Raw genomic sequence first — 15,243 nt, 5'->3', positions numbered from 1 at the left:
TTTTTTTTTTTCCGAGTGGTAGTAATAGTCTCTTGCAGTAGTCTGTGTCCAAAACTGAACTATCTCATACCTGAAATCTTTCAATATGTGAATAACGATTATGTTTGGAAGATTTAAATTTTGATCGTTGGTAGAAATTTGTTGACTTAATCTTCACTTCTAATTCTGGTTCTTTTGATTTTTCATAATTAGGATTTTGAGTTGTCTCCTAGTTTTTATTATTTTACACATATCTGAGTAAAAATACAGATATGTGAAGTTAGATAAAATTTCCAGTTGGAACCTAATGATTCATCAGACTCAGATATTTAAGTTAACAGTATTTGAGTCTGATGAATCATTAGGTTCCAGTCAGAAATTTTTCATTCAGTTTCAGAATCTCTGGTTTTGACAAAATTGTTTTCAGTGTTTTGTTTGTGTTCTGATCACTTGGTACCCATTCTCTCTCTCTCTCTCAAAACATTTGGAATTGTTCAAACTACATAATTAGCTTAACCTCTAAAGTTCCGTTAAAAGGTATTTGGCCCGAAAAATTATTATCAGCCATAAAGTACTCAGGAAACAGTACTTCAAGTCATTAACATTAACATGCTAATGTGAAACCATTATAAAGGCATTTGAAAGTAATATTTAATAATATTTTGACGATTGGGAAAAGATTGCATTGGATTTTAAATGTTTAAGACTTTCAGAACTGGTATTTTGAAGGGTACGATATGCCCACACATCAGGCACTAAAATCTGGTAGTTTTAATGAATTGGCATTTTGATTTTGAGTATAATCAAGTTTTGCTACTGTGGTGCTTAATCATGTGGAACTAAATTTTTATTTGCCTCCCCATTTTAGTATCATCATCATCATCATCATTATCATCCCCTTTCTTCTCCTTCTTCCCTAAACCTTGCAACTCATCACTTGAATGTTGGTACAAGGTTCAAGATACGGACTTTAAAACTATTATTTTCTCAAGTTAGGAAAACCCCAATTTTTATCTCCAATTTCATGGGATTACTGGTCCTAACCGGTGTCATAAGAAGGCAATATAGTTCAGCCTCAACAGAAATAGATGGTATGGTAAACAGAATAATAAACCCCTAAGAATGTCTATGCTCTAATCTCTGGAACCAGTAAAAATGATGAAATTATTCAGACAGGCCCAGTGTAATCAGATGAGCCCTGAAAAACAGATTTCAAGCATGAGGAGAATTTGACAAGCCATTGCTACTTCTAAAATATTCAGGACCACGGACACACACACACATGCAGAGAGAGAGAGAGAAGTGTGTGAGGAGATAGATATGTTAATTTGACGATGGTGATTATTTCACTGTGTATGTACAATATATCAAAACATCACTGTTGTGCATTTTAAATATATACAATTTTAAAAGATATGCAGAGCCACATGCAAAGACTGGGGAGAGGCCTCTAGAGCTAAGGTTAAGTGCCAGCTGTCAGCTTGCAGGGGAACAAGGATCTCAGTCCTATAACCATAAATAACTGAGTTTTGGCTTGGCTAGGCGGATCATGCCTGTAATCTCAGTGCTTTGGGAGACCAAAGTGAGAGGATCACTTGAGGCCAGGCATTTGAGTCCAGCCTGGGCAACATAGCAAGACCCTGTCTCTACAAAAAAAAATTTTTTTTTTAATTAGCCAGGCATGGTGGTGTGCACCTATAGTCCTAGCTATCTGGAAGCTGAGGTGGGATGATCAATTGAGCCCAGGAGCTCAAGGTTATGTTGAGCCATGATCGTGCCACTGCCCTCCAGCCTGGGCGACAGTGTGAGACCCTGCCAGTAGCCTGCCTGACTGAGATTGCAAACTTGCTGACACCTTGATTTTAAACTTGTGTGCCCCTAAGCAGAGAACTAAGTTGAACTATGCTGTGTTTGAACTTATGACCTATAGAAGCTATAAGATATTAATAAATGGATGTTGTTTAAAGTCACGAAGTTTGTAGTAATTTGTTACAACACTGATAGGATACTAACACGAAGGTATGTAACCAAATCATTTATTACTAGAATAAAGGACCCATAATTCTATTTATTCCTCTACAACCCTTTAAAGTGCTGACTATGAATCAGACTGAAAAATTGAGTACCATAGTAAAAACATTAATAGCTAGTGTCAGTTTTAAAACTGATTTTGTTGTTTGCTTATTATGCCCATAATCTTACTACCTGAAGACTGTTGATGTTTTAATATATTTCATTGTTACCTTACTCTTTTTTATGTTTACATAAAAATATGTGCCAAATTTTCAATTGCTGTTAGGGTAATTTTCTGATGTTATTAAATAGTCTTAACAAACATAATTTCTTTTTTTTTTAAAATCATACCTTAAGTTCTAGGGTACATGTGCACAACGTGCAGGTTTGTTACATATGTATGCTTGTGCCATGTTGGTGTGCTGCACCCATCAACTCGCCAGCACCCATCAACTCGTCATTTACATCAGGTATAACTCCCAATGCCATCACTCCCCCCTCCCCCCTCCCCACAATAGGCCCCCGTGTGTGATGTTCCCCTTCCTGTGTCCAAGTAATCTCATTGTTCAGTTCCCACCTATGAGTGAGAACATGCAGTGTTTGGTTTTCTGTTCTTGTGATAGTTTGCTGAGAGTGATGGTTTCCAGCTGCATCCATGTCCCTACAAAGGACACGAACTCATCCTTTTTTATGGCTGCATAGTATTCCATGGTGTATATGTGCCACATTTTCTGAATCCAGTCTGTCACTGATGGACATTTGAGTTGATTCCAAGTCTTAGCTATTGTGAATAGTGCCACAGTAAACATACGTGAGCATTTGTCTTTATAGCAGCATGATTTATAATCCTGTGGGTATATACCCAGTAATGGGATGGCTGGGTCATATGGTATTTGTAGTTCTAGATCCTTGAGGAATCGCCATACTGTTTTCCACAATGGTTGAACTAGTTTATAATCGCACCAACAGTGTACAACTGTTCCTATTTCTCCACATCCTCTCCAGCACCTGTTGTTCCCTGACTTTTTAATGATTGCCGTTCTAACTGGTATGAGATGGTATCTCATTGTGGTTTTGATTTGCATTTCTCTGATGGCCCGTGATGACGAGCATTTTTTCATCAGTCTGTTGGCTGTGTGAATGTCTTCTTTTGAGAAATGTCTGTTCATATCTTTTGCCCACTTTTTGATGGGGTTGTTTGTTTTTTTCTTGTAAATTTGTTTGAGTTCTTTGTAGGTTCTGGATATTAGCCGTTTGTCAGAAGAGTAGATTGCAAAAATGTTCTCCCATTCTGTAGGTTGCCTCTGATGGTAGTTTCTTTTGCTGTGCAGAAGCTCTTTAGTTTAATTAGATCCCATTTGTCAATTTTGGCTTTTGTTGCCATTCCTTTTGGTGTTTTAGACCTGAAGTCCTTGCCCATGCCTATGTCCTGAATGGTACTACCTAGGTTTTCTTCTAGGGTTTTTATGATATTAGGTCTAACATTTAAGTCTCTAATCCATCTTGAATTAATTTTTTTATGAGGAGTAAGGAAGGGATCCAGTTTCAGCTTTCTACTTATGGCTAGCCAATTTTCCCAGCACCATTTATTAAATAGGGAATCCTTTCCCCATTTCTTGTTTTTCTCAGGTTTGTCAAAGATCAGATGGCTGTAGATGTGTGGTATTATTTCTGAGGGCTCTGTTCTGTTCCAGTGGTCTATATCTCTGTTTTGGTACCAGTATCATGCTGTTTTGGTTACTGTAGCCTTGTAGTGTAGTTTGAAGTCAGGTAGTGTGATGTTTCCAGCTTTGTTCTTTTGACTTAGGATTGTCTTGGCAATGCGGGCTCTCTTTTGGTTCCATATGAACTTTAAAGCAGTTTTTTCCAATTCTGTGAAGAAAGTCATTGGTAGCTTGATGGGGATGGCATTGAATCTATAAATTACCTTGGGCGGTATGGCCATTTTCACGATATTGATTCTTCCTATCCATGAGCATGGTATGTTCTTCCATTTGTTTGTGTCCTCTTTGATTTCACTGAGCAGTGGTTTGTAGTTCTCCTTGAAGAGGTCCTTTACATCCCTTGTAAGTTGCATTCCTAGGTATTTTATTCTCTTTGAAGCTATTGTGAATGGGAGTTCATTCATGATTTGGCTCTCTGTTTGTTATTAGTGTATAAGAATGCTTGTGATTTTTGCACATTAATTTTGTATCCTGAGACTTTGCGGAAGTTGCTTATCAGCTTAAGGAGATTTTGGGCTGAGACGATGGGGTGTTCTAAATATACAATCATGTCATCTGCAAACAGGGACAATTTGACTTCTTCTTTTCCTAACTGAATACCCTTGATTTCCTTCTCTTGCCTGATTGCCCTAGCCAGAACATCCAACACTATGTTGAATAGGAGCGGTGAGAGAGGGCACCCCTGTCTTGTGCCAGATTTCAAAGGGAATTTTTCCAGTTTTTGCCCATTCAGTATGATATTGGCTGTGGGTTTGTCATAAATAGCTCTTATTATTTTGAGGTGCGTTCCATCAATACTGAATTTATTGAGCGTTTTTAGCATGAAGGCTGTTGAATTTTGTCAAAAGCCTTTTCTGCATCTATTGAGATAATCATGTGGTTCTTGTCTTTGGTTCTGTTTATATGCTGGATTATGTTTATTGATTTGCGAATGTTGAACCAGCCTTGCATCCCAGGGATGAAGCCCACTTGATCATGGTGGATAAGCTTTTTGATGTGCTGCTGAATCCGATTTGCCAGTATTTTATTGAGGATTTTTGCATCGATGTTCATCAGGGATATTGCTCTAAAATTCTCTTTTTTTGTTGTGTCTCTGTCAGGCTTTGGTATCAGGATGATGTTGGCCTCATAAAATGAGTTAGGGAGGATTCCCTCTTTTTTATTGATTGGAATAGTTTCAGAAGGAATGGTACCAGCTCCTCCTTGTACCTCTGGTAGAATTCAGCTGTGAATCCATCTGGTCCTGGACTTTTTTTGGTTGGTAGGCTATTAATTATTGCCTCAATTTCAGAGCCTGCTATTGATCTATTCAGGGACTCAACTTCTTCCTGGTTTAGTCTTGGAAGAGTGTAAGTGTCCAGGAAATTATCCATTTCTTCTAGATTTTCTAGTTGATTTGCGTAGAGGCGTTTATAGTATTCTCTGATGGTTGTTTGTATTTCTGTGGGGTCGGTGGTGATATCCCCTTTATCGTTTTTTATTATGTCTATTTGATTCTTTTCTCTTTTCTTCTTTATTAATCTTGCTAGTGGTCTATCAATTATGTTGATCTTTTCAAAAAAAACCAGCTCCTGGATTCACTGATTTTTTGGAGGGTTTTTTGTGTCTCTATCTCCTTCAGTTCTGTTCTGATCTTAGTTATTTCTTGCCTTCTGCTAGCTTTTGAATGTGTTTGCTCTTGCTTCTCCAGTTCTTTTAATTGTGATATTAGAGTGTCAATTTTAGATCTTTCCAGCTTTCTCTTGTGGGCATTTAGTGCTATAAATTTCCCTCTATACACTGTCCCAGAGATTCTGGTGTGTGGTATCTTTGTTCTCATTGGTTTCAAAGAACATCTTTATCTCTGCCTTCATTTCGTTATGTACCCAGTAGTCATTCAGGAGCAGATTGTTCAGTTTCCATGTAGTTGAGCGGTTTTGATTGAGTTTCTAAGTCCTGAGTTCTAGTTTTTGCACTGTGGTCTGAGAGACAGTTTGTTATAATTTCTGTTCTTTTACATTTGCTGAGGAGTGCTTTACTTCCAATTATGTGGTCAATTTTGGAATAAGTGCGATTTGCTGCTAAGAAGAATGTATATTCTGTTGATTTGGGGCGGAGAGTTTTGTAGATGTCTATTAGGTCTGCTTGGTGCAGAGGTGAGTTCAGTTCCTGGATATCCTTGTTAACTTTCTGTCTTGTTGATCTGTCTAATGTTGACAGTGGAGTGTTAAAGTCTCCCATTATTATTGTATGGGAGTCTAAGTCTCTTTGTGGGTCTCTAAGGACTTGCTTTATGAATCTGGGTGCTCTTGTATTGGGTACATATATATTTAGGATAGTTAGCTCTTCCTGTTGAATTGATCCCTTTACCATTATGTAATGGCCTTCTTTGTCTCTTTTGATCTTTGTTTGTTTAAACTCTGTTTTATCAGAGACTAGGATTGCAACCGCTGATTTTTTTTGTTCTTCATTTGCTTGGTAGATCTTCCTCCATCCCTTTATTTTGAGCCTATGCACGTCTCTGCATGTGAGATGGGTCTCCTGAATACAGCAAACTGATGGGTCTTGATTCTATCCAATTTGCCAGTCTGTGTCTTTTAATTGGACCATTTAGTCCATTTACATTTAAGATTAATATTGTTATGTGTGAACTTTATCCCGTCATTGTGATATCAGCTGGTTATTTTGCTCGTTAGTTGATGCAGTTTCTTCCTAGCATCGATGGTCTTTACATTTTGGCACGTTTTTGCAATGGGTGGTACCGGTTGTTCCTTTTCACGTTTAACGTTTCCTTCAGGAGTTCTTGTAAGGCAGGCCTGGTGGTGACAAAATCTCAAAGGATTTGCTTGTGTGTAAAGGATTTTATGTCTCCTTCACTTATGAAACTTAGTTTGGCCAGATATGAAATTCTGGGTTGAAAATTCTTTTCTTTAAGAACGTTGAATATTGGCTCCCACTCTCTTCTGGCTTGTAGAGTGTCTGCCAAGAGATCTGCTGTTAGTCTGATGGGCTTCCCTTTGTGGGTAACCCGACCTTTCTCTCTGGCTGCCCTTAACATTTTTTCCTTTATTTCAACTTTGGTGAATCTGACAATTATGTGTCTTGGAGTTGCTCTTCTCGAGGAGTATCTTTGTGGCGTTCTCTGTATTTCCTGAATTTGAATGTTGGCCTGCCTTACTAGGTTGGGGAAGTTCTCCTGGATGATATCCTGAAGAGTGTTTTCCAACTTGGTTCCATTTTTCTCTCACTTTCAGGCACACCAATCAGACGTAGATTTGGTTTTTTCACATAATCTCATATTTCTTGGAGGCTTTGTTCATTTCTTTTTCCTCTTTTTTCTCTAGACTTCTCTTCTCGCTTCTTTTCATTCATTTGATCTTCAATCATTGATACTCTTTCTTCCAGTTGATCAAGTCCGTTACTGAAGCTTGTGCATTTATCACGTAATTCTCGTGTCATGGTTTTCATCTCTATCAGTTCGTGTATGGCCTTCTCTGCATTGATTATTCTAGTTATCCATTCTTCCATTCTTTTTTCAAGATTTTTAGTTTCTTTGCGCTGGGTACGTAGTTCTTTCTTTAGCTCTGAGAAGTTTGATTGACTGAAGCTTTCTCCTCTCAACTCGTCAGAGTCATTCTCCGTCCAGCTTTGATCCATTGCTGGCGATGAGCTGCGTTCCTTTGGAGGGGGAGATGCCTTCTGATTTTTTGGATTTCCAGCTTTTCTGCCCTGCTTTTTCCCCATCTTTGTGGTTTTATCTGCCTTTGGTCTTTGATGATCGTGACGTACTGATGGGGTTTTGGTGTGGGTGTCCTTTCTGTTTGTTAGTTTTCCTTCTAACAGTCAGGACCCTCAGCTTCAGGTCTGTTGGAGTTTGCTTGAGGTCCACTCCAGACCCTGTTTGCCTGGGTATCAGCAGTGGAGGCTGCAGAAGATAGAATATTGCTGACCAGCGAGTGTTGTTGTCTGATTCTTGCTCTGGAAACTTCGTCTCAGAGGTGTGCCCAGCCCTGTGAGGTGTGAGGTGTCGGTCTGCACCTGGTGGGGGATGTCTCCCAGTTAGGTTACTCAAGGGTCAGGGACCCACTTTAGCATGCAGTCTGTCCGTTCTCAGAACTCAACTTCCGTGCTGGGACACTCACTGCTCTCTTCAAAGCTATCAGACAAGGTCATTTACATCTGCAGAGGTTTCTGCTGCTTTTTGTTTAGCTATGCCCTTTCCCCAGAGGTGGAGTCTACAGAGGCAGGCAGGCCTCCTTGAGCTGCGGTGGGCTCCACCCAGTCCGAGCTTCCCTGTGGCTTTGTTTACCTACTTAAGCCTCAGCAATGGCAGGCGCCCCTCCCCCAGCCTCGCTGCCACCTTGCAGTTAGATCTCAGACTGCTGTGCTAGCAATGAGGGAGGCTCCGTGGGCGTGGGACCCTCTGGGCCAGGTGTGGGATATAATCTCCTGGTGTGCCGTTTGCTAAGACCCTTGGGTGCTGTATTAGGGTGGGAGTTACCTGATATTCCAGGTGTTGTTTGTCTCAGTTTCCCTTGGCTAGGAAAAGGGATTCCCTTCCCCCTTGCACCTCCCAGGTGGGGTGATGCCTTGCGCTGCTTCAGGTCTCGCTGGTCGGGCTGCACCAGCTGACCAGCACCGATTGTCCGGCACTCCCCAGTGAGATGAACCTGGTACCTCAGTTGAAAATGCAGAAATCACCAGTCTTCTGTGTCGCTGGCACTGGGAGCTGGAGGTTGGAGCTGTTCCTATTCGGCCATCTTGCTCCGGGACCTGACAAACATCATTTCTTATACTGCAATGAGATCTCCTCATTTGGCTCTGCCATACTTTATTTAGCCTTTCTTTGGTAATCTCTAATATTTAGTCTTTTTTCCTATGATTGCCATATTCCTTGCACTGGATAATTTCAGGTGTAGTTCAAGTCATGAAAGGATTTTCAGTTAATTATGTTACATTTAAACTCACATCAAATGGGTTTTTTAAACGAAAAAAAACCCTAGATCTCAAAGATGGTTTTGTCATCAGCACATTCTGTGTTGAGCTTTCAGCCAACTACTTAATCTATGCTTAGCTTAAAAATAAGATTTGACTGGGTGCTGTGGCGCATGCCTGTAATTGCAGCACTTTGGGAGCTGAGATAGGCAGATCACTTGAGCTCAGGAGTTCAAGACCAACCTGGGCAACAAGGCAAAACCTTGTCTATTTTTTAAAAAATAAGATTTGACATTGTTGTAGTATAAGTTGTTTCAGAGGATATGAAATTAGAAAATTTGAGTAGTACTTGGTAATGTTCAGTGTTTTAAGCCTTTTGAGTTGTAATAAGTATTTGTTAAATCAGTTTACCATTACAAGAGTTTTACATTGCCTTTAAAGTAGGCAGTAATAGAAAAATAGTGTATGTACTAAACTACACACTATTTTTTATTCTTTCAACAAATATTTCTTGATATTACTACATGCCAGATACTACATCAGACAACTGGAATATAGTATGGAATAAAATAGTCAAGTCTCTGCTCTCATAGAGTATCTGGGATAAGGGGAGAGGTTTGGAGAGACAATAAATATAAAGAATGTGCATTATATCAGATGGATAAATGCATTGAAGGAAAATATAGCAGGATAAGAGGGTAGAGTGATGAAAGAAGTTCAATTTTAGATATTTAAGAAAAATGAGACCATGGCGGTTGGAAGAACGGCATTGATCACGCGTTGGCTGCTGGGAAGATCTGGATTCTCGTGTCATGTCATCATCAGAAAAGCTAACTTTGCTGTATAGTGAGGATCAGGAGATCTGATCCTGATTGCAGAACCTTTCCTGATTACAGAATCTTGGGTTGTATCTCCCACTTCACCCTTCTAGACCATCCCAGAAGATCTATAAGATTTCATATGGGAAATCACTGGGAGTTCTTGGAAGGGAAAGAAGGAAGATTGTTGGTTGGAATAAAAACAAGGTTGAATGAATTCCAGAAAGCAGGATTCTCAACCTCATGGACAGCAATCTGCAGAAGAAGAGAACTTCAGAAAACCAACTAGAAGCAACATGCAGAGAAGTAAGATGAGAGGGGTCTCCTCGGGAAAGAAGACCGCTGGTCCACAGCAGAAAAAATCTTGAACCAGCTCTCCCAGGAAGATGAGGGGGTCACTGTAGAGAACCCCCTTCAGGATCCATGAGGAAGACCAGAAAGAACAAACAGAAGACTCCTGGAAACAGAGACGATGGCAGTACCAGCAAAGCACCTCAGCCCCTTCGGAAGAAAAGGGCCCGGGCAGACCCCACTGTTGAAAGTGAGGAGGCATTTAAGAATAGAATGGAGGTTAAAGTGAAGATTCCTGAAGAATTAAAACCATGGCTTGTTGAGGACTGGGACTTAGTAACCAGACAGAAGCAGCTGTTTCAACTCCCTGCTAAGAAAAATATAGATGCAATTCTGGAGGAGTATGCAAATTGCAAGAAGTCACAGGGAAATGTTGATAATAAGGAATATGCAGTTAATGAAGTTGTGGCAGGAGTAAAAGAATATTTCTTTTTTTTTTTTTTTTTTTTTTGAGACGCTGTCTTGCTCTGTTGCCCAGGCCGGAGTGCAGTGGTGCGATCTCGGCTCACTGCAGGCTCCGCCTACCGGGTTCATGCCATTCTCCTGCCTCAGCCTCCTGAGTAGCTGGGACTACAGGCGCCCACCACCACGCCCGGCTAATTTTTTTGTATTTTTAGTAGAGACGGAGTTTCACGTGTTAGCCAGGATGGTCTTGATCTCCTGACCTCATGATCCACCCTCCTCGGACTCCCAAAGTGCTGGGATTACAGGCGTGAGCCACTGTGCCCAACCCAGGAATAAAAGAATATTCCAATGTGATGTTGGGCACTCAGCTGCTCTACAAATTTGAGAGGCCCCAGTATCCTGAAATCCTCTTGGCTCACCCTGATGCTCCAATGTCTCAGGTTTATAGAGCACCACACCTACTGAGATTATTTGTAAGAATTGGAGCAATGTTGGCCTATACGCCCCTTGATGAGAAAAGCCTTGCATTATTGTTGGGCTATTTGCATGATTTCCTAAAATATCTGGCAAAGAATTCTGCATCTCTCTTTACTGCCAGTGATTACAAAGTGGCTTCTGCTGAGTACCACCGCAAAGCCCTGTGAGCGTCTACAGACAGCTCACCATTTTTGTCCTGTATCTGTAAACACTTTTTGTTCTTAGTCTTTTTCTTGTAAAATTGATGTTCTTTAAAATCGTTAATATATAACAGCGCTTATGTTTCAGTTTTTTTTCTGTTCTGTTTTAAACAGAAAATAAAAAGAGCGTAAGCTCCTTTTCTCATTTCAAAGTTGCTACCAGTGTATGCAGTAATTAGAACAAAGAAGAAACAGTAGAACATTTTATTGCCTAGTTGACAACATTGCTTGAATGCTGGTGGTTCCTATCCCTTTGACACTACACAATTTTCTTATATGTGTTAATGCTATGTGACAAAACGCCCTGATTCCTAGTGCCAAAGGTTCAACTTAATGTATGTACCTGGAAACCCAGGCATTTGTGCTCTTTTTTTTTTATGGTGCTTGAAGTAAAACAGCCCATCCTCTGCAAGTCCATCTATGTTGTTCTTAAGCATTCTATCTTTGCTCAAATTGTTGAAGGATGGTGATTTGTTTCATGGTTTTTGTATTTGAGTCTAATGCACGTTCTAACATGATAGAGGCAATGCATTATTATGTAGCCACAGTTTTCTGGAAAAGTTGATATTTTAGAAATTGTATTTCAGATCTTAAATAAAATTTATTTCTAAATTTCAAAAAAAAAGAAAAATGAAAATATTGATAGTTGAAATGGAATCTGTTTACCAATATAAAGAAATAGTGAAGAAAATTGTTTGTTAAATGTGATTTTTGTGATATTTCATGTAGGAGTATTTTGTATATAAATTTAAATTTAACCCTTTAAAGTACTGAAACTTTCTTTTCTATTATTCTAAATAGTTTTAGTTAAAGATGTTTGTTGATTTGAAGTATTTTATTGGTTCTCCCTTGTTTTGTTATTTATTTATTTATTTAATTAATTTATTTATTTTTGAGACAGAGTTTTGCTCTTGTTGCCCAGGCTTGAGTGCAATGGCAGGATATCGGCTCACTGCAACCTCCGCCTTCCAGGTTCAAGCGATTCTCCTGCCTCAGCCTCCCAAGTAGCTGGGATTACAGGCAGCTGTTACCATGCCTGGCTAATTTTTGTATTTTTAGTAAAGACGGGATTTCACCATGTTGGCCCAGGCTAGTCTCGAACTCCTGACCTCAGGTGATCCACCTGCCTTGGCCTCCCAAAGTGCTGGGATTACAGGTGTGAGCCACTGCCCCTTATTTTATTTTGTTGGGTTGCATCACAATGTTGATTCTCTATGTTAGGATATTAATCAATTCCTTGGAATATTGTAGTATCTAGATAAACAAAAGTCTAACATTGATTTTACAAAGGTGAAATGTTCATATTGCCTTTGATTAGTAAATTTTTTTAAGTCTAGAGAGATCACATTTTTAAATTTTAAAATAGAGACTTTAAATCTCTATACTCTTTTTTGAGTAGAGAGATATCAGGTAAACTATTCGCTGATGACTGTATCATAAAATTAAGAATATTTTCACATGTATGACTTTATTCAATAGTCTGATAAATTTTCTGCATATAAAATAGTAGAAAAATTAAAAATGAGAATTTATTAAAGTAAGTTTAAAGCTTTATGTGGATAAATGGGAAGTGATAAATACATTTTGTGAAGCAGTAAGAATTTCATGAAAGTTGAGTTGTTAGGCAAAATTAACACAAAAGAAAAATACTGTTTCAAAAAACAAAAGATTACTTTTAAATGATCTTTCCATTTTTCTCTTTCCTCTCTTTTAGAAAATCTTAAATTGTAGAGGATAAATAATCTTAGAAAAATGTATTTTACTAAGTATCTAATATCTTAGGATTTAGTCAACAGCTTATTTGCATAAACTATTCTGTTAGGACTTATTAAGAAACTCTAAATGACACTATATTAAAACTGTTGACATCTAAAATAAGAACTTCTTAATTTGTAATATTGTAAGAACTAGTATAATTTTTGTTAAGTTTTTGAAAATACAAGGTATGTGAAATTTTTTAAGTGTGCTTTAAAAAATAAAATATAAGTACTTGAGGATAGGAATTACCCTTTTAATCTTGTTCATAGTCCAATGTGAAGCATGACATTTCTCCAAAGAGTTTATTAATGTATTAATGTACTAATAAATATTCAAATGAAATTTCCAAATGTCATTTCCCGTGTTAATGATGCATTTTAACCTTCTTTTCACTTTATAGATATGGTCCAGACCTGTACATGAATAACTTTGGTTAGTGAGAGTGAAATATCCAATAATGAGTGGTGCAGCTTTGGGACTTGAGATTGTTTTTGTCTTTTTTCTGGCATTATTTCTACTTCATCGATATGGAGACTTTAAGAAACAGCATAGACTTGTAATTATTGGAACACTGCTTGCTTGGTATCTCTGCTTTCTTATTGTCTTCATACTGCCTCTGGATGTTAGTACGGTAAGGAGTGAACTTTATTTTCACAATTTAAAAGACAAATTTTAATCATACAGCATGTTGGAAATAATGTTATTTCTTAAGACAGCTAAGTTATGTCAGTTTGTACTTATATTTTGAATTAAAAGATTGTATGGTCATTTGATCATTAAAAAGCATAGCCAAGGGCTGGGCACCATGGCTCACACCTGTAATCCCAGCACTTTGGGAGGCCCGAGGCGTGCGGATCACAAGGTCGGGAGATCGAGACCATCCTGGCTAACATGGTGAAACCCTGTCTCTACTAAAAATACAAAAAAATTAGCCGGGCGTGGTAGCAGATGCCTGTAGTCCCAGTTACTCAGGAGGCTGAGGCATGAGAATGTTGTGAACCCGGGAGGTAGAGCTTGCAGTGAGCTGAGATCGCGCCACTGCACTCCAGCCTGGGTGACAGAGCAAGACTCCGTCTCAAAAAAAAGAAAAAGAAAAGCATAGCCAGGAAGGTAAGTTTAGATAGATAGATTTATAAAAATCTGATGTCCTTTAAGTACTTGGTGTAACCTTTTGATTCTCATTTTTAAACCATACATTCATTGCTTTAGACAATATACAACCGTTGCAAGCATGCTGCTGCAAATTCAAGCCCTCCTGAGAATAGCAACATTACAGGATTGTACGCAACTGCTAACCCTGTTCCAAGGTATTTCCTTTTTTTAAAATATATATAAATATTGTAGGGGACACATTGTTTAAAAATGAAAGTTTTTACCATCCAGATTTTATATTGATGTAAGTTATCCTCATTCTCTATTAATTCCCTCCACCTCTATTCTTTCCTAGTAGACTTTTCATTACATCATATTCTAATTAAATCTCATTTTTAATATGTATTGGTCCACAAAGCCCTTCAGTAGATGGTAGTAAGAAACTTGAAGAAGTCCTGATTTTTCAGTCCTGGTTCTTCTTTACCAAGTATGTAATTTCTAAAACCTGTTTTTCCTCTCAGCCTATCTCAGATTTAAAAAAGTAGGATGTTACGGTGAAACCCCGTCTCTACTAAAAATACAAAAAATTGGCCGAAAAAAAAAAAAAAAAGTAGGATGTGTTTTCACTTTTACCTAATTTACAAGGTTATAATAAAGTACAAGTATTTCTGTACTTATGGTATTCCTTTCATATTGCACATCCTTCAAAAGCATTATAGATTTACATTAAAAAATGAATAAAGTTCAAATTGTCCAAAGATTATATTGAATTCATATTGAATTTTTAAGTAAAAAGCTTATATATGTTGACGATAGACTTTATGAATGCTTTCAATAGTATTTGCATGCTTCTTTATGCATATTTTTTTTAAAATCTAACTTGAGGAAAGGTAAATTTAAAATGCAGGTGTTACTTGCATTTGAAGCACTATTAAAAAAAACTTGGATAAAGATCAGCAGTAGCTACAGATTGTTGCAAGTTCTTGGGATATCTTTCTAGCTTAGGAATATGGCTACATGGCAGAATTTATGATCAGAGACTCATGTCTTCAGAAATTTAAACAGAATTATGTATAGATGCTAGCATGCATCTCCATAGAAGCTATGTTATAGTGAGTGATTTAATTAGCATTCCAATTTTCAGGAATTAATTACCTAATGTTTCCCCCTCCCAATCCCTATAACCTGAAAAAAAAAAAAAAAAAAAAAAAAAAAACCCAACCTATGAATGGGTTGTGTATTTTAAAGGTAATCATTAGAAATTTTATTTCATAATACATTTGCTTTTAATGATTGTTGCACTTTTAGTCTATTAGTTGAACATTAAGTTTTCTTTTTACCCAATGACTAAAAATACACTGAAAGTTGAAAACTTAAATGACATTTTCAGAAAAAACTATTTTGTTGCTTTTGTGTGTTTTTTTCGTTTGGCAGTGAACATTGAATTTTAAAATTTCTGTGAAATTTTATGGGTTATTGATTATTAGAGTCAATAATTTAAAATCTGAATGT

The 15,243-nt window shown here is 37.9% G+C and overlaps 2 protein-coding genes across 3 annotated transcripts in view; both read left to right on the top strand.

Annotated features, from left to right (window-relative positions):
* LMBRD2 (LMBR1 domain containing 2) overlaps positions 1 to 15,243 on the top strand; it is a 66,402-nt gene that overhangs the window by 3,698 nt on the left and 47,461 nt on the right. For both annotated transcript variants that reach the window (XM_030926847.1, XM_010362903.2), the window contains exons 2-3: positions 13,040 to 13,270; positions 13,849 to 13,946. In XM_030926847.1, coding sequence (XP_030782707.1) covers positions 13,097 to 13,270; positions 13,849 to 13,946 — 272 coding nt within the window. In that variant the 5' untranslated portion in view covers positions 13,040 to 13,096. The remainder of the gene's footprint in view (positions 1 to 13,039; positions 13,271 to 13,848; positions 13,947 to 15,243) is intronic.
* Positions 9,378 to 10,252, top strand: LOC104662025 (mortality factor 4-like protein 2). Its single transcript, XM_030926665.1, has one exon. The coding sequence runs from the start codon at positions 9,872 to 9,874 to the stop codon at positions 10,250 to 10,252; it is 381 nt and encodes a 126-aa protein (XP_030782525.1). The 5' UTR covers positions 9,378 to 9,871.

Source organism: Rhinopithecus roxellana, chromosome 3, assembly GCF_007565055.1.
Source record: "Rhinopithecus roxellana isolate Shanxi Qingling chromosome 3, ASM756505v1, whole genome shotgun sequence".
Lineage (NCBI taxonomy): Eukaryota > Metazoa > Chordata > Mammalia > Primates > Cercopithecidae > Rhinopithecus > Rhinopithecus roxellana.
The sequence above is the reverse complement of the archived record's forward strand: the minus strand, read 5'-3'. Positions and strand labels throughout refer to the sequence as shown.